At 41.7% G+C, this 22,167-nt stretch overlaps 3 protein-coding genes across 3 annotated transcripts; 2 read left to right on the top strand and 1 right to left on the bottom strand.

The window, feature by feature from the left end:
• Positions 1 to 212: 212 nt before the first annotated feature.
• On the top strand, positions 213 to 1,044 carry rasd3 (RASD family member 3). The gene has a single exon (XM_079337336.1). It carries the CDS (start codon positions 337 to 339, stop codon positions 976 to 978), a length of 642 nt encoding a protein of 213 aa, XP_079193462.1. The 5' UTR covers positions 213 to 336; the 3' UTR covers positions 979 to 1,044.
• A 3,122-nt stretch (positions 1,045 to 4,166) lies between these two features.
• plk1 (polo-like kinase 1) lies at positions 4,167 to 10,631 on the top strand. The gene is made up of 12 exons (XM_079333784.1): positions 4,167 to 4,293; positions 4,537 to 4,921; positions 5,367 to 5,535; positions 5,785 to 5,929; positions 6,039 to 6,132; positions 6,239 to 6,464; positions 6,625 to 6,667; positions 6,909 to 7,006; positions 7,399 to 7,476; positions 8,212 to 8,366; positions 8,724 to 8,906; positions 9,778 to 10,631. The coding sequence occupies exons 2-12, from the start codon at positions 4,559 to 4,561 to the stop codon at positions 9,973 to 9,975; spliced, it is 1,752 nt and encodes a 583-aa protein (XP_079189910.1). The 5' UTR covers positions 4,167 to 4,293; positions 4,537 to 4,558; the 3' UTR covers positions 9,976 to 10,631.
• A 2,297-nt stretch (positions 10,632 to 12,928) lies between these two features.
• palb2 (partner and localizer of BRCA2) lies at positions 12,929 to 21,471 on the bottom strand. The gene is made up of 13 exons (XM_079337225.1): positions 21,337 to 21,471; positions 20,911 to 21,002; positions 20,775 to 20,834; positions 20,542 to 20,692; positions 18,286 to 19,728; positions 16,681 to 18,071; positions 16,424 to 16,576; positions 15,325 to 15,407; positions 15,057 to 15,206; positions 14,863 to 14,979; positions 13,910 to 13,997; positions 13,612 to 13,817; positions 12,929 to 13,523 (listed from the first exon to the last, which is right to left on the bottom strand). The coding sequence occupies exons 2-13, from the start codon at positions 20,986 to 20,988 to the stop codon at positions 13,265 to 13,267; spliced, it is 4,179 nt and encodes a 1,392-aa protein (XP_079193351.1). The 5' UTR covers positions 20,989 to 21,002; positions 21,337 to 21,471; the 3' UTR covers positions 12,929 to 13,264.
• Positions 21,472 to 22,167: the final 696 nt, after the last annotated feature.

Below are 22,167 nucleotides of genomic sequence, written 5' to 3'. Positions count from 1 at the left end.
CTGTATCTGGTTGAAGTGACTCATATTTACTGTAAACATGAACATGTGCCTCTGCAGTCCCTCTGCTGATTGTTTACATACAGTAAAACAGACAGGACATTCATCTATGTTTCCATGCTGCCAAATGTCAAGAGTGATGTGTCGTATTGTTATGAATCCTTTCTCTCCTCGTGCAACAGGAGGTGACTAACAGAAGGAGGGAATCTGATTGGATGAGAACGTCGGTGGTCAGTCAGCCTTTAAGTGCAACTGTTTAGATCTCATCATCATCGAAGGAAGTAAGACTCAGTGAAGTCAAATATTGTCGGACTGTTCACCCACTAAGCTCCAGGTCACATGAGCATGTCTCCTTCAGGGCGTCCAAACACGGTCCGACTGGTATTCCTCGGGGCAGCTGGAGTTGGCAAGAGCGCGCTCATCCGCCGTTTTCTCCACGATCGCTTCGAGTACAAGTACACGCGCACAGTGGAGGAGCTTCACGTGCTCGAGTATAACATGCCCGGGTCTGGAAAGATGCGTCTGGAAATACTGGACACAACCGGGAGCTATTCGTTCCCGGCCATGCGCGAGCTATGCATCCGGCACAGTGACGCGTTCGCCCTCGTGTACGCCGTGGACGACCCCTGGTCCCTCGACGAGGTGAAACGGCTCCGTCGTGAGATTCTGGATCTGCGGCAGGGCAAGAAAGCGCCTATCACTGTGGTTGGCTGCAAGTCGGATCTGACCGAGACGCAGGGTCGTGTGCTCCTAACAGCCGATGTCATGGCCACAGTGGAGGGCGAGTGGGATGCAGACTTCGTGGAAGCGTCCGCGCGCACAGGTGGAAACACTATAGGACTGTTTAGCTCGTTGCTGCAACAGGTGCAGGTGCCGCACCGACTGAGCCCAGAGGTGTGGAGGCGCAGAGACACGGATCCCAAAGTGGCAGTGAAGAGAAGGCCTCCACTGAAGAAGATCCAAAGCTGTGTCCTGTCATAGAACATTTCATGTGATTAAAATGAACTCTGCAGCATGGACTGCTGTCTCCACATTTTGCTGGTCATCACTGATTTGGAAATTAAGAGCCTTATCAGCTTGTGAGATAAAGCCTAAACTTCAGCTTCACTTATAATTTAGCCTGTATTATGTCAATAAATATGTTGTGATTGTATCTGTCTCCTTTGGTATTTTAATTCACTTTTACCCACTGCGGTCAGCAGTTTTCAACATAGGTTATTACCTTCAACTGACCTTTTCGTTGAAAAATACTTAGGCTATAGGATGGTTATAAAAATTGTATTCAAGAGAGAGCCTACAATGAAAAAAAGGACATTTCTGCTTTTACAATTTCGATGAGTTTAGGGTACTACAAATAGCCTATCAGCTATGTCAAAAGCAAAACTAGTCTAGTCTTGTAAATATTACTCTTTAATTATCTGTTTATATTTTTATTATTATGTAATGTTTACATTGTACAGAGAGAGCGCTGAAGTTTAATTTGTTGTGTGTTAAACATAGCTGGCCAATAAAGCTGATTCTGACTCTGAAACGGTCTTCTAAAACAGCCAGGTCAGTTTGACAAACTTAGGCCTATTAAACATCTGAAAGAGTAAAAGTTGTGTCAACAGGTAAGCCATCTCCGACATCTCTCCTATTTTATAGCCGGCACCAGTCATGAGGGAAATCTTTAAATTAACACACAGAACAGGAACAAACACGATCCAATAATCTTCAGCTTCAGCTGTGAACAGAAAGGCTGTATCACTGACGCGAGCTGCTCGAAAATTTAGCTTATGGTTTTTATGCAGCTCTTCCAGACATTTTCATCGTCCTGGTTGGCTTCTGTTGTCCTCCTACACCAGCACACAACCAGACTGCACACAGCAATGTTTCAAACCAGCCAATCAAAAGGTGAAAGGTCAACATCTGAAACTTCACTAAGTGATTTATACAGGGCGTAAGTTCTCCTTATACTAGCTGGGGCAAGCCTTCTTGTTGTCAAGGATTTTTAACAACATTCAATTTTATTTATTTATTTTTGTGAGTTATAGGAGATAAGCTATATTAGCCCCTTAATACTTTGGCCTAATAGTGACCTGAAATGACTTTATATTAATGACACACAAATTCACACCAACACAAAAATATACATTTTTAGATGGCATTCTATGTCAATATATAAATCCAAAAAGCCTTTTTCAAATTATTCTTCCTTCCTTATGATATTAGTAATGGTGGAGGTCTTCTGCCATTGTTAGCTTTAGTTGGTATATAGGAATTATACAAATCAGTCAGTGCTTTAGATTTTTTTGTCTGCTTTGTATAGAGCCAAATCGTGCAGTTTAGGATGGTAAACAAACATACACACACACAAGCACATAAACAAAAACTCTGAAAGTGGAACGTAATGGAACAAAGGAGATCAACAAACCCACAGACCTCATGGTCAATTCATCAGTCCTCTCCTCATCCACTCATTCCCCCTTTTGTCTTTCTCCACTTATCGTCATGTTAGGTCTGCTAAACACAGTCACTGTACTGTGTTTAGCAGACCTAACATGAGTGTTTTCTGAGCACACAATACCTAGAGGAGGCTAGTTAGATGAGGCCTTGGTTTTATAATATAATTCTAATATGATACTAATGAATATGCAACTGTTTTAAAAATTGATTTTAAGTCCTTTTGTGCAAAATTAAACAAACACACTTTTTGTTGCAACAACATGTGCTGTCTTTTATCAAAGAAATGGCCAGGACATTGTAAAATAATCTTAATCTCAAGGAGATTGTTTCTGAATATATGACATTAAAGAAAAAACTGTACGTATTGGTTCACAGCAGTTTTCAGGAACAGGTTTCCCTTTCACTGGAAAGAAGGTTTTTAGCACCTTATTTGTAAATGTGTTTGTGGTTAGTGGAGGATTGGAAATGTTACAGGATGTTGATTGGAAATGTTATACTAATAACTTAATAATGGAAGCTTTATGGAAGCTTATTGTTTTTTTTTGTTTTTTTTAAATTTAATTGTCATGTTTATTGTGATTCTTTAGTGCTTTTTTTAATGCACTGCAGGTTTGCACTGTGGGTTGAGGGGATTGCAATTTCATCTGTGCTGTATGTTTAACATGGAGCATATTTGACAATAAAGCCTACCTACCTACCTTCATTGTTTTCCCTTCACTGTTTATTTTGGAAAATACTGCCATTTTGTAACAAGAAAACAAACCAAAACATTAGTTTCTTGTTCATCTCTGGGTATTTCAAAATAGCTCAGGCTATAAATAATGTAGTATGGAAACAGTATACTGGTATCATTGTCCTTATCACAAATAAAAATGAATTAAATTATAACATTACAAAATATTCACTGTATTTGACAAGCCATAGTTATTAAAATATGTATTCATGTTATGTAATCTATTTCACCTTATAAGGCCCAAAACTCTCCTTTCTAAGTAGAAGGATGGCATTCACTTAAAGAAAAACAAGTTATTGTAGTTACTGAGCCTAACAGGCTATATGATGTATTTTCAAGGCTGTGTGTGAATCATACTTGAGAAATAAAATACAAGCAGCAGCTCAAACTTTTTCTGGTTGCAGTCCATACCCTTTACATAACAACTTTATCAGCTGCCTTTCTATTGATCAACATTTCATAAAGTTATAGAGCTGTCTTTTCAACTCTGTAGTATACCTGAAAAGCATTTAGAGACTAGCTTATGGCTTTTAGAATTAGTAAACAAATAAATATAGAATAACAGTAAAGAACAGTAGTAGATAACATACAGAGTTATGTATTATAGAGACTTGTTAATCCAAACCACATTTCAAAATATCTTAATGTCACTTAATGTAGTTTATCATTAAGTAGACTACATTTTATGACTGTGTGTTATATTTCGTATAACGCGTAATTTTAGTGAGATTTACAACGAACATAAAACACGTTTCTCACGGACTTTTATTGAATTTCAACAAAGTTTCTTATTTAACCAAGAAACCCACAACATAATGTGCTTACCAACTTTTTAAATACCATTCGGACTACATTTCCCTTCAGTATTGTCTTTCAGGAAAGGCAGCGACACGAAACCGTAATTCATCCAATCACACCGCAGGATACTCCGTTCTCGCTCAGTGATTGGCCTCTTTTTGCACTGGGCTTCCCAGGATGCTTTGCGGCACCGCCTTGGATTTCAAATCGAGCGGACCAATCACAGCTCGCCGCAACAAACGAGGCAGCATTTTAAACTTGTTCTGAAGACTGTTGTCAAAAGGCAGAAGAAGGGGTAACGCTGCAACCACCCAGGGACGGTATCGGCGAACAATTTCATGTCTGCCTCAGGTTTTTATTCGTTTCGAGATTCGCATGATCTGTTTTTTTAAATGTTAGTGTAAAGCTCTGAAAGTCGTTCATGTTCAAAGGTGGTTTACGTTCGTTTTGATTTGAATTATCCCGTTTACGCGAGGAAACTAGAGCCAGTGCTAAACTAACGTCGGTTACAATAGTTTGACTCGTTCATTCAAGTTAAAGTTTTTTTGAAGTTTGTTTTAAAGGCGAACATCACTTTCATCCAAAATGAGCGCAGGTGTAGCAAAACCGACGAATCCGTCGACACATGTCGACCCAAAATCGGTTCCTCTTAAAGAAATCCCAGATGTTCTGGTTGACCCTCGCACCATGAGGAGATACGCGAGGGGAAGATTCCTCGGAAAAGGTGGTTTTGCCAAATGCTACGAGATAACAGATTTGGAGACGAAGCAGGTTTTTGCCGGAAAGGTCGTGCCCAAGTCTCTGATACTGAAGCAGCACCAGAGGGAAAAAATGACGTCGGAAATCGCCATTCACAAGAGTCTGAACCATGCCAACGTCGTCGGCTTTCATGGGTTCTTCGAAGACGACGACTTTGTCTTTGTCGTCCTGGAAATCTGCAGGAGAAGGGTGAGTGGGTTGATATCATGCATGATTATTCTCAAAGTGAAGCCACATTACAGGAGCAACGGTTAGCATGACGGCCTCTCCCCTTGTCCTCACTATCCTAGTGGAGGCAATCTAAACTGCAAGAAAAGCGAAGGCAGTTTCTAAATTGAGTTTCTTGAAACATTATAAAAGTAATTATTTTTCAGTTCTTAATATTCCCAACCCCCTCCCCCTATTTTGTCTTGCTACTATAACCCCATTCCAAATATTAGCTTATTATCTTAGATTTGATCTCCAGGCCACCCAACTCAACTTACAAAGTATTTGCAGATCACACCCCATTCGAAGCTGCATTGTCCTTTTCAAACTCTAAAAGTAAAAAAGCTGAGTTAATGTCCTGAAGTTGTAATGTTCACCTCCTCCTTTTTTTTTTTTTTTTTTTTTTTTTTTTAAATTTCTATTTCAGTCCTTGTTGGAGCTGCACAAGCGGCGTAAGGCCGTGACTGAGCCTGAGGCCCGCTACTACATGTCAAAGCTGCTTAAAGGTGTCCAGTACTTGCACAACAACAGAGTCATCCACAGAGATCTGAAACTGGGCAACATCTTCCTCAATGATGACATGGAGGTCAAGATAGGTAACTTGCTTTATTTTATTCTCCAAATGATTTCATTTACCTCTGACTGTCTCTTGTCACGTTGCAGAAAGGGATTATCAATACCTTCATTAAACTCTTGCATAAACAAACCTAAGGCCCCAGTAATAAAAGATGGAACACACCTCACAGCTGACATAAGTCGTACTTCCTGGATGATGGATTATCCTCTGGTAAATTTTTTTTTTCAACCTTGACGATTGTAAACACGTGTCCTCCTTTCTCCTGCAGGTGACTTTGGTTTGGCCACTAAGATAGAGTTTGATGGCGAGAGGAAAAAAACTTTATGTGGAACGCCCAACTACATTGCACCTGAAGTGCTTTGTAAGAAAGGCCACAGCTACGAGGTGGACATCTGGTCACTTGGATGCATTCTGTACGTTTAACACCAGCATTGAAAGACACCTGAATATTTATATGCAGAATTTTCTGAAGCAGCACTAGTCCATTGAGACAAACCTCCTCTATTTTATGTGTTCTCTCAGGTACACTTTGTTGGTGGGTAAGCCCCCATTTGAGACCTCCTGCCTGAAGGAGACTTACAACCGCATTAAGAAAAACAACTACACCATCCCTTGGGTAAGCCTTACAGCTGTGGTGCGCTTCATTCTGTTGATAGTACCTGCTCATGTTTTTTTTTTTGTCCCCCACTCATCTAGTAACTTGTCATTTAAAACCCTCACAGCACATCAACCCAGCCGCATCTACCCTAATCAAGCGGATGCTGCATGCTGATCCTGCCCAAAGGCCAACCGTCGCCGAGCTGCAAACAGACGAGTTCTTCACATCGGGTTACATCCCCTTACGTCTGCCGACTACCTGCCTCACAGTGCCCCCGCGCTTCTCCATCGCACCCTCCACGGCTATGGAGCTCAACCAGAGACGCCCATTGTCTGTTATTAATAACAAAGGTAACAATCCCAGCAAGAGATGAAAGAAAGTTGTTCATCCTAAAATGATTAAAACATCATGCTGTAATAATTCTGTTACAGGATGTAGATAGATAATGAATTCTGTCAAGATAAATATCTTGGTTTGAACAAAGTGTAAAGATTGTTGTTTTTTTTCCAGCAGGGACAGAGAAGGGGGATATGAAAGACGAGCAAGTGCAAAGGTGAGATATTAGTTTATTGTTGTCTAAGGAGCTCACTTAAAATATTTCAATTTTTTGATCAGCCAAAAAATATTGAATGTATTGGCTTTGATAATGTTGAGCATGTGGCATATACACACAGCTCATGTAAAAGGTGTCTGTCTTTGCCTACCACGCAAATGAGACTTCATCTTAAATAGTTTGGGCCAAGCACAGTGCTCTTAAACAGTTTGTTTTGCTAAAATGTCGTTGTTTTTTTAAGGGAGCCTGAACCGTCAGAAAACCACCTGAAAGATATGCTGATGCAGCTCAACAGCATCATTGCTGCCAAACCCTCAGAGAAGGTCGTCATCTGCCAAGGTGAGTGAGTGCAGACTCTTCAGTGAAGCCAATGAATCATTTTAGTTTGAATGTCTCGTTTAAAGGTTTGGATCATTGCAGTGCTTGTGTCAGCCATAAACTGTATAAAGCATGGGTGGTAGTCTCAGTGTTGTCCACCTTTTTTTTGGAATGCTTACTCCACCACACTTTCAGTCGACCACAGCCTGCTAACAAACGACTACAACAAGCTTGTTGGTCAATCATATCAGTAACTCCAAACCATTCAAAACTCTAATCCTTCATTAAATAAAAACGGAAGCCTTTGCAGCATGTGCCAATAAAGACCTGAGCTATTCAGACCAAAAGAGGGTTTTTTTTGTAGACAATGAATCAACATTGCCTTTAAAGATGTTGTGGTTTTGTATTTCTAGGAGAGGCTGAGGATCCTGCATGTATTCCCATCTTTTGGATCAGCAAATGGGTGGACTACTCGGACAAATATGGATTAGGTAAGCAACAGACTGATTTCACATCCAGCTCGACTTCAACTAGGAGTAAGATTCAACAACTGTTGTGACAATGGACTGTATATCAGAGTATTCCTTTATTTAGTGTACAGTTGAAGCTGTAAAGGCTTGCCTAAATGTGATGACACATTTTAAGTTGATACTTTACATAAGTTAGTTATCTATAAGTTAGATAACTTTAACTGCTACTTACAAGATATTTTAAATATGCCTCCCTTTAAAAAAAAAAAAAATACTGCATATGTTGCAAGGACATGTCATTTGTTTGATGTGGATGCAGAAGATGTCGCAGTGGAAATCGATCAGCCTATGGTCTTGGTTCCTCCGTGGTATCATTAATGAGGGCCGCATTTCACCCGTGGGATTGTCTATGTCAATTTTATTTATATAGCACATTTAAAACAGCGAGTAGCCAACTAAAGTGCTTTACAGTGAAAGACGAAGATGGTTACAAAGGACCCTAACATTAACCCCCCCACGTACAGCAAAAACATGGATTGACCGTGTATGCATTCATCATCATGTTCATGAGTGCTTGTCCTTTTATAAATCCCTCCTAAAGTAACAGACTGCTTTGTTTGTTTATTTGGTACAATAAGTAATAACAGTGCTGTGACACAGACTGTCCACTAGATAGAGCCAAGAGCAAAACATTCAGTTGAATGACCCTTAAACAAGATTGATCTGAATTTTTTTATTTATTTTTTTCCCCTTCAGGCTACCAGCTGTGTGACAACAGTGTTGGTGTGCTGTTCAACGACTACACCCGTCTGATCATGTACGCTGATGGAGACAGTCTGCAGTACATCGACAAAACAGCTGCTGAATCCTACCTCAGCGTTCGCTCGTTTCCTGCCACGCTCAACAAGAAGGTATCGTTAAATGAAGTCCATCATAGGTTAAATCCTTGGGCTGTGAATTTCTCCTTTTTTGAAGACCATCGGATTCAAATCCCTAATGTTGGGCTACCATCACATTGGTTAACCATACAATAAAATATAACCGCACTAATGGAGAACTACAGATTTATTTATTTTTTAGGTGATTTCAGTTATGTTCTAGTCCTTGTGTGATCTCTAGCTGGCTATCCACCAGTAATGTTCTCTTGCAAAGGTCATCGTAATAGTGTTAAAAGACTAAAGATGCAGACACGGTGTCAGAACAAGTCTCTTTATTTTGCCCATTATCATAGTGCTGATACTTATGTCCCTGTTCTCTGTCCCCTACAGATAACTTTGCTTAAATATTTCCGTAACTACATGAGCGAGCACCTGCTGAAGGCTGGTGCAAACATTGCACGGCGGGAAGGCGACGAGCTGGCGCGGCTGCCTTACCTCTCTTTGTGGTTCAGAACAAAGAGCGCCATTGTGCTGCACCTCACCAATGGCACTGTTCAGATTAACTTCTTCCAGGTAAGACATTCACCACATCTTCTCCCCATTTAAAGTTCTGCAGGAATAAGGAAAAAGGTCCGTTTATTTAAGCCAGCAGGATTTTAAGGTGAGGTGCCTGAAATAAGGTGTGTGCTCTGTACATCAGTAACTACCTTATTCATGTCGTTTGCACTCTTAAGCCCCGTTTCCACCAAGCAGTTCGGTTCGTCTCGGTATGGCACGCATTTTGTGACGTTTCCACAGACTAAAGCCGTGAAAGCTTCCCAAATTACCAACTTGTACCGTGCTACTTTTTTTTGTACCCTTCTGTTGGGGTGCCAAGTATATCGATCCGACCCTAAAAGGTGGAGCTAAACATTGCAGTCCGTTGACTGGTCCTGCATGACAGCGGCATTAAAAGACAAACAACCCCGCCATGTTTAGATACCCAGTCTATTGTTTTTTTTTTCGGTTGTATTTCTCCTCGTGGCACACAGCCTTCTCTGAAACATAGCTGGATTGTGTTTGTAATAAAGACATCCACATGCTAATGTACAGTTTCTCACTCAGGTGTTAATCGTCCTGATGTGAAGTGTCAGTAGCGCAAAATACTCAGAAGTTATTTCTCTGCTCCTTTCCCCGTTCCTCTCTCATTAAAAAAAGGCGGCAGCAGCAGCGGTGGTCATATCTGAGCCCTTAACGGAAATGATTTGATGTTAGTTTCTAAAGAGATAAGCTGGAGCTCTGTCCTTTCTTTTCCTCTTCTTTCATTTCCTTCCCTTTCCATACCAGAGAGCTTGGTAGAAACTGGGCTTCAGCTGTGAAATTGAATTTATTTCTGCTTCATCATGCCTTCTTCACACACCCTGTACCATTTTTTATTTGATCAAAAATGTTTCCACTATCTCAGGACCACACCAAGCTGATCCTTTGCCCTCTGATGGGTGCTGTGACCTACATCGACGAGAAGCGAGAATTCCGCACCTACAGGCTCTCTCTGCTCGAGGAGTTCGGCTGCAGTAAAGAGCTGGCGAGCCGCATTCGCTACGCCAAGTTGATGGTGGAGAAACTGCTGGACAGCAAACCTTCCCTTGCCGCTGCACAATAGACCACGTCTTAAACTCCTCTTTATCCACTTGCCACTTCTCTCTGTCCCCCTGTCATCTACTCATTTTTAGCGTTTTCCCTGCTGTCGGTCAAATCTCTTAATTTCTTGATGAAGCTTGACTTGAACATGTTCTCGTTCAAACAATCATTAATGGCTAACTCTCCAGCCACTCAGCAGGCGAGCTTACCCCATCAGTCTAAGTCTTGAAGGAAAAATATGAATGTTTAAGGCTTTTGGTGTTCAGAATCCTCTTCTTAAAGTTTCACCATGATCTTCTTGGCTTGTTTGTATTTGTTTACGCAGCAGTTATGTATTTGAAGCTGAGTGAACATGTGTACGTGTGTTGGGCATTGACAATTCAGACTGGCTGTATGGATGGGTAAAACGAGCCTTCCTGGTCACTTCTCTAGTTTGTCAGTTTTATCTGTTGTCCGTAGAGAGATGGACCATGTTAATACGTCTACATCATGTACATTATTTTTCCTCCTGTAGCCACTTTTTTCTTTTTTTACACTTTTTAAGTCTATTTTAGATTTCTTGTCTTTTTCAACATGTACAGACCTGTAAATATCGCTGAATATGCATACATGTTGTGAAGATGGTTAAATTTTATTCAAGTCTAAATAAAGATTCTCTTGAACAAAAAAAAAAAAAAACTGTTTCATAAATTTCTGCTGGCAATGTGTTGATTTAAGACAGACGCCTTGGCAAAATGAGCGGAAACTTGAACATCTAAACTTGTGAAAGCCCTTATCAGTACAGGTATTTATCTTGCTATTTCTGGGAGAACAAAGCATGTTGGATGAATTTTATGTAATTTAAGATTTAAAAAGTACTTTCTCCAGGTAACAGGTGGTTGGGAAACAAACTAGGCAAGTCATTGTTATAGACCAGACATTCATTGCCCTTTGGATTTTCTAGCAGTCGTTCATCCTGAAACATTTAAAAACTTTTTTTTTTTTTTTTTTTTTTTTGTCCCTCATACCCTGCATTAGCGTGTCTGTCTAACTCTGGACAGGAAAGTTGTTATGCATCATAAAAGAATAGTTTCTTTTCTTCAGTTACTATCACGTCGAGAAGGCTAATTTGTGATCAATAAGCGCCCCCTTGTGGACAAGGAGACTGGAGGCGGAACAGTTTGAATGACTTGTGGTTCAGTGTCATGCTCAAACAAAACTGCCAGACACTTCTAAAGGATCTGCATAATATTCAAAAAACGTTATTAACCCAGATTAATCTATGACATCTCGGATCGTGGACTGAACAAGTTCTCCCGCACATCATTACAGATCGCAGGAAGAGCCGTTGACTCTGTCCCAGCTGTCCTTTGTCTCTTGACAAAGCTGAACTGTATCAGGTCTGACTGACATCATCCACAGTGAATTAACAGTGCACATAAATAGGCAATTACAGAAATTCCATCACACACAACTTAACATGAATCATTTTAGGCAATTCTATTTTCAATGTGTTTTGTTTCATTCCTTCTTAGCCATACAATGTAGAGAAATATTTGAGGAAGACAACTTAAACATGCCCTTTGTACAAGAAATAAAGATACATAGTTAGAACTGATAGTTCTTCTTTCTTTTTTAACAATAAAATTATAAACTGTGGCCAAAACATGTTTATGGAGCAAAAGACTGAAATGTTCTGAGGAGTCCTCTGAATTACATTTAGTAATGTAGGTCCTTTTTTAATCTATTCACCTTTTAATAATCATCTTGTTAATTTAAAATATATCCTGTTTATCTTTATATCCAAACAATACTGTAGTTTACTGTACTGTAGATTCTGTAGTCATGTACATTTAACTTAATATATCTGATAAAATGTATTTTGTGGCAATTATTTAAGTAACTTTCAAACAAGAATGTTTGAGATAGTATCTGATTATTTTTGTTACTTTAAATATAATCTTTATATATTATATAAAGATATAAACCATTTATATAATGGAGGACATGTGTTACACACCAACGAGACCTGCTTTGTCAACATGTACTGGATTTTCAAACTAAAAATTAGACGGTCTTATTGAGATTTTATTTTATTTTTTAATATTTCATTGATATTGCAGAAGATTTATGTGGGAAGACAGGATGGCTGAAAGTAAATTTTCCAACATGTATCCATACAGGGAAATATGCATTATATATAATCCTATTTGCTGCACTATTAGTGCAAACTAGTAAAATAAAAGGACTGAATGAAGGCAACAGATTGCACACATTATGATGAATTAAATAGCCGAAGAGAGGAAGAGAGGAGTGATGCGGGGTCAGGAGAGGTCCCGCAAAAAAAAAAAAGTATTTTAATCTTTTTTTTTTTTTTAATCAATTACAATTTCCCTCAAACAGGTCTGTATTATTAACTGATAGCAATATTGGCACAGGAGAATGTATACAGATATACAATTTTAACTATGTTTCGCTGCAACCTCAAAAAAAAACAGAGGGGTGTCATCATTATTGCCACTATCGTCCCTCGACTGGTTGACATCTTTTATCCAGATCAAGACAAATGCTTGATATATTAGTGGCGTCTCTGCTGCCAGCTCTTTACCGTGACATCTACTTAATAGTTTTGGTTAATTTGTTTGTGTGCTTTATTTTTATCTACTTAATTTAAACAGGTTATTCTTTAGCAACTGATTTTAGTTACCGGTAACTCTTTAATTAACTCAACTTTTAACAAAGCTAGATTTAATTAATAATGTGTGCGATCTGTTGCCTCACTTTGTTTTTTTTAAAGATTTATTTTTGGCCTTTATTATAGAGGGAGGAAAGTGGACAGAGTCTGTTGCCTCACTTTTATTGAGTAGTTAACATGCATCTCTTTTTACAGTGTATGAGATATTAAAAAGCATCTTTGAGTTGCCTTCTTCTTTATTATACAGTTTGTCTGAGGTGTACCAAAACAACATACAAATAAAGTACACAAAAACAACAACAACAGAATAAAGAAACTTTTAATGTCAGTTATAAAAACAAATTTTTTTGCAAGCCTTTTTTTCCCCTTTAAATATGAAATATAACATTTAAACACTGTCGGAAACAGTCAAACAGCAACAGTAATGAAACAGCAGTTTTCAGGTTCACGTCACAGTAGTCTAAAAACTGAAAAGACACTATGACAGAGTCTCTCCTGTATTTGCTGGGATAAAATTCTATATTGAAGCCACATATCCTCTTTGTTTTTCACTGAGGCACAAATGTGAAGACGTATTTTAAAAGGTGTGTCTAACCTGAAGCATTGCTTAAAATCTTTATGTCAACATTCATCTTTGTCATTTGACAAGACAGTCTTTCATCTTAGAGTCGGAGTACAGTGTCTGACTGCTGTTGTAGCAGTGTAAGCTAACGTCTCCGTTGTGATGTCCTGTCACCAGCGTACTTTCTCCGGCCCATCGAGCCAGCTGCCAGCCTTGACTGTCAGGAGACCACACCATCCTGAAGCTCCCTGGTTGTAGGAGCTGCCACACGCACACGCAGCCGCTCTGACTCAGGCCCACCACGCTGGAGCAGCTAACGTCAGCCTCACACAGCCTGAAAAAACAAACAAAAAAACAACACAGACAGGCATTCGTTAAAGGCGTTAACAGACATCCAAACACACCGTGTCTTCGTCCCTCACCTGCCGGACCACGCTTTGGGCGGATACAGCCGAGTGGCAACCACAGATCTGCGAGTCAGAGGGTTCACAGCGACCAGGGACAATAGGACGCTCTTCCTCCTTGCTACGTCCTGCTCTGGAAACATTTGTTCTTTTTCTTCGGCCTCTCTTTCTGCTTCCTCCAGGGAGGTCAGAAACTGATGCTGCAGCAGGACAAATAACACTCCCTGTGGGCAAACAAACACACATGGAATCACTGGAACTGGACGTTAGAAGACAACAGGTCGCGTGACCTTGTACACAAAGCAAGTAAACTTACACAGTAGGAGTATCCTCTGAGACAAGCTGTGTGTGATAAACCATCAGTCAGGGTTATTCTCCGGAGCAGCTGTCCTGTCTTTAAATTCCTGTGACACAATAAACACAAAACATGTCGTGCCATATTGAACATTTAGGTCCCAGTAAAGAACAGTGTTTAGGAGCTGGACTCAGTAACATGTCCCTCTGCTGCTCTTCAGTTAGCACTAACTTAGCACTAAGCTATCCAAGAGGTCTGTGCACGTTTATATTCATAAAACAAGCCACTTTGTTTCAGGCATACTGGCCTTCATCAGGGCGGGGAATTATAAAGTTATTTCAATGATATTTGATGATGGATTTGTCCAGGGTTACGGTTAGTTTTCTTGTCTTAGATAACAGTACTCTACTACGTACAGGGTCAGTAAGTTGTCTAAGACATCTCTCTCCCCAGCAACATTTTCCAGCTCCTCTTGGAGGATTCGGAGGTCTCGGTCAGGCCAGATGGGAGATAATATCCACACAGCAAGCTCTGGGTCCACCCTTGGGTTCTCCTCTGCGTACGACACGCCCAATAACCCTTCAAAGGGTCCTTATAAGGTGGTCTCACCTTAACTGGCTACATTTGATACAAAAGAATAGCGACTACGAGTTCTGTTATCTGGAGCTCCTTACTCCAGATGGCATTTTTTGTTATAGGAAAAACTTGACCTTTTTTTGAAAGACTTTCTTTGGGGGGGGGGGGGGGGGGGGAATATGTGCCATCAAAATCGTACTTGTTCAGTCCTGATAAGATTTGATTGGGAAAATGGAAATGAGAACCGATTCTTATTGGCTTCCCTGTCTATCAGTTGATTTTCACATCACACTGACATGTTTTGTGTTCCTGAAGTGATTTCATTGGTTCAGTGCTCTTTTTTTTTTTACAATGATTGTCAATGTCAATTACATAATAAAACCACTCAAATTGCTTACCAGATGAGGAGACTTCCATCCTCATCTGTCCCAATCAGAGCATCTAAGAGTCCATTCACTGGAGCGATGGCCCCGACACAAACACCAGGAGACACCAGCGGCTGAGCGCTCCATGTGCTGAGAGACGGAGGAGACACTGAGTACATGAGCCATGAGATAATAACTGAGAGAGAACACATGAAGCCCTCACTAACCTGCCACTGTCTGACAGTGCAAACACCTGCAGGGTGGAGCCGCACGCCGAGTGAGAGGAGGTAACCACTCTGGATCCGGACACACACGCGACCGCCTGGACCGGCCCCGCACAGAGCAACACCTGAGAGAGACTGGAGCAGGAGAGCATCCTGTGCACGGGGAAAACAACACACAGTGACGTTTGATGGACCTGTTTATTTAGGGATTCTTTGAAAAAATGTATTCTAAACTAAAAAATACAGTCGGACTGGGTGTGTTCGTATTCACCTCACTTCTTTTATCTCTAACTGTCCCAGAGTCACACACAGAAGCCCGGCAGCGTCAGGGACAGAAAACACGTTGATCACTGGCTGTAAACAAACGGAAACACAACATTATATTATGTATTTATATTTATGATTTGAATTGATTCCTGCTGCTAACACGTTCTGCTTTGGTCTTACTTTAACATCCAAGAATCAATTAGTTTTGCTGGTGCATAAATCACCTTTTTTAGGATCTTATTAAGAAACCCTGAACCTTGTATTTAAGACTAAAGACTTTACAGGGGAAGAAAATGTGCTTGAGTTCAGAGGCTTCATAAGAGAGCCTCCTTTGGATGATTCAGGAGCCTCCTTTGGAATTGACTCTTCACTTTTATCTTAGCTCACAAACCTTTGACATTTCAACTGTGTCGGAGGAGTACTTTAAGGTTACTTTTTTACTACGGGAGCAAAGGAGAGCTGTGTGGGGGTTCGTGTTGAAATAACATTAATTTTCTGATAAAATCCCCACCCTTAAACCATATCCATTCTATTTCTCAGATGTACTTTCTTTGATTATCTCATATATGTCTTTAAATGTCTTGTTTGCGTTTAGTCGTGAAGCTCGCCCCCGAAAACTTTGGGACATTTTCAGGAGTTTTGTGTAGAGTCTATCAGAGGACATGCATGCACAGTTAGATTATCCGCTCCTTTCCTTGGAACTTAAAGTCTTATATGTAACTTGTATGGTCTACTTGTAATGTGTGATGTCTTGAATGTGTGAATTATGTACTCTTTGTATCTGTCTTGTTGAATGTTCGCTATACCTGCCTTAGGACAACGGATGAAAATTAGCTATTGTGCTAACTCCGGCATTTTTACTTTGCTGCTTTATGCTGACATGTTGATGAATATGCATTGTCCTAATTAAAACAAATAAATAAATAATTTAAAAAATGTCTGGAAACGCTGACAGTGAAATTACAAGTGTTTTTTTTGTTGTTTTTTTTGCCTAAACCCAAGGATATTTCATTTACAAGGAAATAAGTCACATTTGGATATTCTCAAAGCTGGAACCAGCTTATTTGTGATATTTGTCTCGACTGTAAATACATCCTGCTCACCTCGCTAAAGGCCCAGGTGTGTGTTAGGCTCCAATCACAGGCTGCAGTCTGACTCCACAGACAAACAGCCCACTTTCCTGCTGCTGCTACACAATATCCACTTGAGGGTCCGGGCAGACAGCAAACATCCACCAGACGGCCTCCTGCTGGGGCCTAAAGAAAAACACCCATTCAATTCACTAAAATACACACAATTAACTTCAGCAAATTATGATGCCAAATGGGTTCCTAATTAGACAACAATTCAAATGTTTCACCTTCAGAGTGTGTACACATCTTAAAGCCTTGTCCTCTGCTCTGTCCTCTGTCCTCATGCCAGCCTGCACACCTAAGCCATCATCCTGGTTGCTGGACACAGGTTCCATCCTCTCTGATGACGGCTGGATTTTAGGGGCAGGGGAGTTTGGGGGCTGACTGGGAGGGACAAAAGTGGGGGACGGGCAGGGAGAGAGAACAGGAGGGGATGGGCTCTGACCGGGAGGCAGTGTGAGGGATGGGGCCGAGGTGGACGAGGTGGGAGGGAGGGCAGCAGGGGCAGGATAAGGGGTGGGTCCTAAGGAGGGAAATGATGGGCTGGTTGCGAGGCAAGATGAGGGCAAGTGTGGGGCTTTGAATCGGCCCGGAGCTGATGCAAGAAGAGGACTGAACAGGAGCTGGGTTTGGACATTGAGGACTCTGGGAGGACTTGTGGGGCATTTAGGGGACTCACTTAAATCTCTGGCAGGAGATTCTACATTGAGACGCTGCACAGGAGACTCATTACATGCGTTTAAGTTCACAGAAGGCTCTTCAGAGGTTCTTCGTCCAGGGGAATCAAACAAAAGAGTTTTGACAATAGTTCTCTCTTCTGTTGTTGTTTGGTGATGTGTGGGGGACCTCTGATCCCCCAAAACTTGAGCGACACCAGAACAATCTGTTTGTTCATCTAACAAGAGGACAGACGACTCTTTTGTTTGAAGTTCATAAGAACGCACAAAGACGCCATCTTTAACATTTCCTGCAGCACTCTCTTCAAAGTTAACGCGAGGATCTGGTTCGACAGCACAGATAATAGACGTGTCTGAGTTTCCGTTTGTCTGGCTTTGAGTGTTTAGATCAGATTTGTTCTCTTTATATTGATCAACAGAATCAGCAGCACACTCTTGAACCACTGACACAGACTCTGTTGAGCACGTGTGTGTCTCACGCTCTGGTTGGAGGGTTTCAGTTTTCTGATTTTTGGGGTTTTCTTGATTGGACGGCTCTCCGATTAAAGGCTGTTGCATCGACAAGTTTCGGAGGTCTTTGGACTGCGTGGCAACTTGTTCTGCTTGAGTGGTACGTGCTGAGTTTTTAACTACAGGCGTGAGGCTTCGCGCTATCGGAAGAGGCGTCGCCGGGCTGCTGGGAGCATCGAAGTGCTGTGCGCGGCTGCGCGTGTTGTAAGAAGGAGATGTGGAATGTGCGATTCCCGATTCCTCTGCGACTCTGCGAAGCTTGTGCAGCTTCAGGGAGGCGAACTGGTCGTCGGGGAGATGGAAGTCTTGATGAATGTCAAAGCTGATCAGATTGTGGCCCAGGGGGCCGGAGAACAGAGAGGGGAGAGGAAGCAGAGACGTTTGGGGCGGTGAGGAGGTTGGCAGGAGGAGAGACTGACAGCTTGCTGAACCTGCAGGACACAAAGACAAAGACAACTGAATGGAAATAGTTTCAGAGCTTTCCTTCATTTGTTTACCTTTTTATGACAATGTCACGTCTAACCGCCTCTCGAAACAGGCTGCAGATTATTTTAACAAACCCAAATCATGAACTACAGCCCTAACAGATGACAGGGGCGATGTTTAGCTTTAGGAAAAGTACAGTGTCGGTTAAGTTGATCTTACGTCCACTCAGCTGTGTGTCTCTGTCAGTCCTGCCGCTGCTCTTCAGAAAGATGGGGTAGACTTTGTCATGATGTCCAGAAGGCGAGCTCGACTGAGATCCATTCCCTCCAAATGGCAGCTGGGCAGTTGTGCCGTGAATGTGGGCAGGCTCGGAGTGGTCAGCCACTGAAAGTGAAGCTTCTCTGTGTGTGAGGAGGGGCTGTGATCCGTCAGCTGGACCGCGGAGACACGGCGATGCAGAGACCAGGGAGCTAGTAAGCTGAAAATCATCTGGAATTTTCCCAGGATCGAGACTATTCGTATCTAAATGACAAGAGCTCCGTGGGGTCTGAGGTCTCCTGCTCCCTCTCCCTCTCCTCCTCCGCTTCCCTCTCGCTGGTCGAACAGCGATGACCTTCGGAGAAAATAAAGTCTCTGCAGAGACCGCTCGATCTGTCGTCTCACTGGAGCTCTGACTGTTCAGCTGAGTCGGTGTTCCAACGGCAGGTGATTCTAAACACGGACCTCCGGCTGGAGAATCTGTTGTTGGTGAGGAGAAACTTGTCTGAGAGAAATTATCTGACCCTTCACGGTTGTGTGCGTGTTTGTTTGGCCCTCTTCCGCGGCCCCGGCTCCTGCGAGGTCTCCCTATTCCCAGCTGGGTGTGTATGACGGCCTGCATGTCTGGCTGGCTGTGTGAAGAACTCATACGTCTCGTGGTTCTGACGTAGTACTCCGCTGGGAAAAGTAGTCCCTCCACTAAGGTACAGGAGTCAAGGACACCTCCACCCTTTACACTCTGCTCAGCTCCAACCCTCTCACTAGTTTCCTTTACTCCCAGGCTATTACGAGGACTTCTTACACTTTCTGTTTTCACTGCTATGTTTTCTTCAGCATCACTCTTTCTTCTACTGTTTTCCCCTTCTGCTCCTCCCTTTGTCTCCTTCCCTTTTCCAGTGTTTGTATCATCTAGTTTCCTCCCGTCAGGGTGCAAAGCAGAGTCCTGACATGTGAGCAGCAAAGAGTTGGATTCTTTCTCTCTATGTTCTTGTTGCTCCTGTGCCTCTTGTCCCTGCATGTTTCCAGCTTCAGTTTGTCCACAAGTGTTCCAGTGTGGCAGCAGCATGGAGGGAGACTCGGACTGTGCACTCGAAATCAGCTCTTCACTTTCATTCACAACCTCTGCTCCTTCTGTCGTGACTCTCGCTTCACCTCCCGTCGTCCCAGGACTCTCTCGCTTCTCAATCTGCTCCAGAGCCCCCTCCATGTAGTTCGTGCTCCGTCCAGCCTCAGCGGCGCTCCTCTTTTCCCAGCGAAGCCTGCTGCTACGCGACCTGAGGCGCAGCGCAGGACTGGCTCTGTGACCGTTAGCTGTGTCATTACTAGAATCCGGTGTTTGTGGGCAAGCAGCATCAGGAGGAAGCAGGAACCTGATCACCTGGCTCCTCTTTGGGTTCTCAGTATCTGTGGTACCAAATCAATAATGGAAGAACTTGAGAATACTAATAAACACTGCTGTTACAAACAAAACACTGCCTGCTCCTCAGAGTCATGACCATCTAATCCAGTCAGTTACATGAATCAATCACTGTACACATTTCCATTGAAAGGTCCTTGTCTGAATATAATCTTAATGTCACACTTTTTTTCAATTGGAAAATGTTCATTTATGGCACATTATTTGAGGTACTCTAACTGAGCATTTTAAAGTTGGCAAGTTAGTACACATAAATGATATTTCAAAGACAGGGTTTTAATTGGGCAGAAGTCATCTGTTGGACCAACCTCTGATTTGTTTTTTGGTTAAATGTGAAAGAAAATGTCCGCAGAGTGCGAGTCTTGCACCATCTCTGAGAAATATCAGTGACATGCCGTTTGAGTGATGTGTTTATGTGACATGTCATGAGGGTAACAGAACTGGTATCTCAGTCTGTGCCATGTGTCGAGAAACAGCAGAAGCTCACACTCACAGTCAGACATACACACAGGCGCTGCTCTCCCTCCACTGGCTCCACCCATTCTGTCTCGCCCCTGTAATACCTGTGTTCCACCTCTAGAAGCACTGTCAAGATGGGGACTCCAATCTGCTACCAGTACAATGAGGCCTGTAGTCTCTGTACAATGGGGGCCTGCTCTACTAACGGACTAATCCAGACCCTCATACTTCTACTTTCTAATGGTTGTTACCGCTACATGAAATTACAGTCGAAGAAATGAACTGCATTTATCTTGGAACTTAAAAAGGATAGATGTACCTCAATTGGGCTCTTGGCTCACCTGAGGTTGTCCCATTACTAACGTTCAGGGACAGTGTAGTTGGGTTATGAGAGAGGATTGATGTCACCTCTGGATCCTTCTTGTCCTGGTGGTTCTGCTGTTCAATCCTGCTCCTCACATGTCTCCGAACAACTTCTGAACGCTCAGCACGCTGTGGGCAGATCAACATGTGTAGGTAAGAGACAAGCAGTTTCTACACAAGGAGACACTGGGAAAAAGATCTGAAGTCTCACCTGTAGTCGCTGGGCTGTCCGGAGATATTCCTTTTGTAATAGCGCCAATTTCCTACGGAGCTGAGTAGGTAACAATGAAAGCTGGAGTCAACATCAGGGTAACTGTGGCACTTTATAGAGCACAAATATACTTTACCTTCTCCTTGTCATCACAGTGCAGTGTTGTCTTTAGGTGCTCCTCACAGTGCACAACATCGCCCACATTGACCTCCATCCTGCTCTCTGGGCCTTTACATTAACAACACACATGATCATTATTTAACTGTGCAGGTCACATTTAAAACGCATCTAAAATCATGCGCAAAAAAAAGTGTATTGTCATTAGCCCATGAATCACAAATCAGTTACACGATTATGTTACACACAGATGTTACATATAATATTGACATTACAGAGCTACAAAGTTAATGTTGCAGCTCAAGCTTTAGTAAAGTTGTTATCTCTGGACAGAACGAAAACCTAAAGCTACTCGTCAAGCTGACAATAGTTTTCTATTAATTCATGAGTTTTGTTGAAATGACAGCTGTTTCATCAATGTCATTCGTACATTAAGTCGACTTACATTAGCACCGGTAGTGAACGACTCCACGAATTAACGAAACGTTTATTTTGATGATCGATTGTGCGGCTATCGATTTAGTTTCAATTTCCCGCGGTTCAAAAAAACAGACTTGAGTAGTTGAGCTCCGATGACTCGATCAGACGCATGGAAAAGGTACTGAAAAGGAAATCTCAGCTAAGATACTAAAACAACTGTGTTTAGGTTTTCTTTTACAAAACTAGTATTCTAGCTGCTAGTTTAACCTGGTAAACCAACATTCCTAACCAAATTAAACTTGCTTTAAACTGATGTTATAAGTTTTACCCACCTGGGACGTGTAATACTCTATAAGTCTAAAGGATAGCTATCAATAAATTACTACACTGTCTTCAAACTCCTCCTTACTGTGTACTTGCAATTTTCATAAACATGTATACAACTTTATCATAAATAATTGTCCATTTTTGAATACCTTTAATGTTACTTGACCTAATGTCCTCAAGTAAATATTGATAATATTGACATTAATACTTTATGCTATACATGAGCCACACCTCATTATGACACATTTTTGTTTCTTTCTGTGTTGTATTATTTATTGATAATCATTTTTTCACACCCATGTCACACGACACAGTGTCCTGTTATCAGTCTAAGATATTAATAATCGCAACAAGAAAGGAGACAAACAAAAATAGAAGAAATGCAAAAATATTTCATATTAATGGAGCAGTATTTAACTCTCACAGGTAGCGTTGAAAACTGCAGTCAAAATTCAAAACATTGGACAGCACCAAACTACCCAGAGTTGATGTGCAACTAGGTTTCCAGGCTTATGGCTCCAGCGAGATT

Source organism: Symphodus melops (genome assembly GCF_947650265.1).
Source record: "Symphodus melops genome assembly, chromosome: 2".
NCBI lineage: Eukaryota > Metazoa > Chordata > Actinopteri > Labriformes > Labridae > Symphodus > Symphodus melops.
Note: the sequence above shows the minus strand (reverse complement) of the source record. Positions and strands in the feature narration are given on the sequence as shown.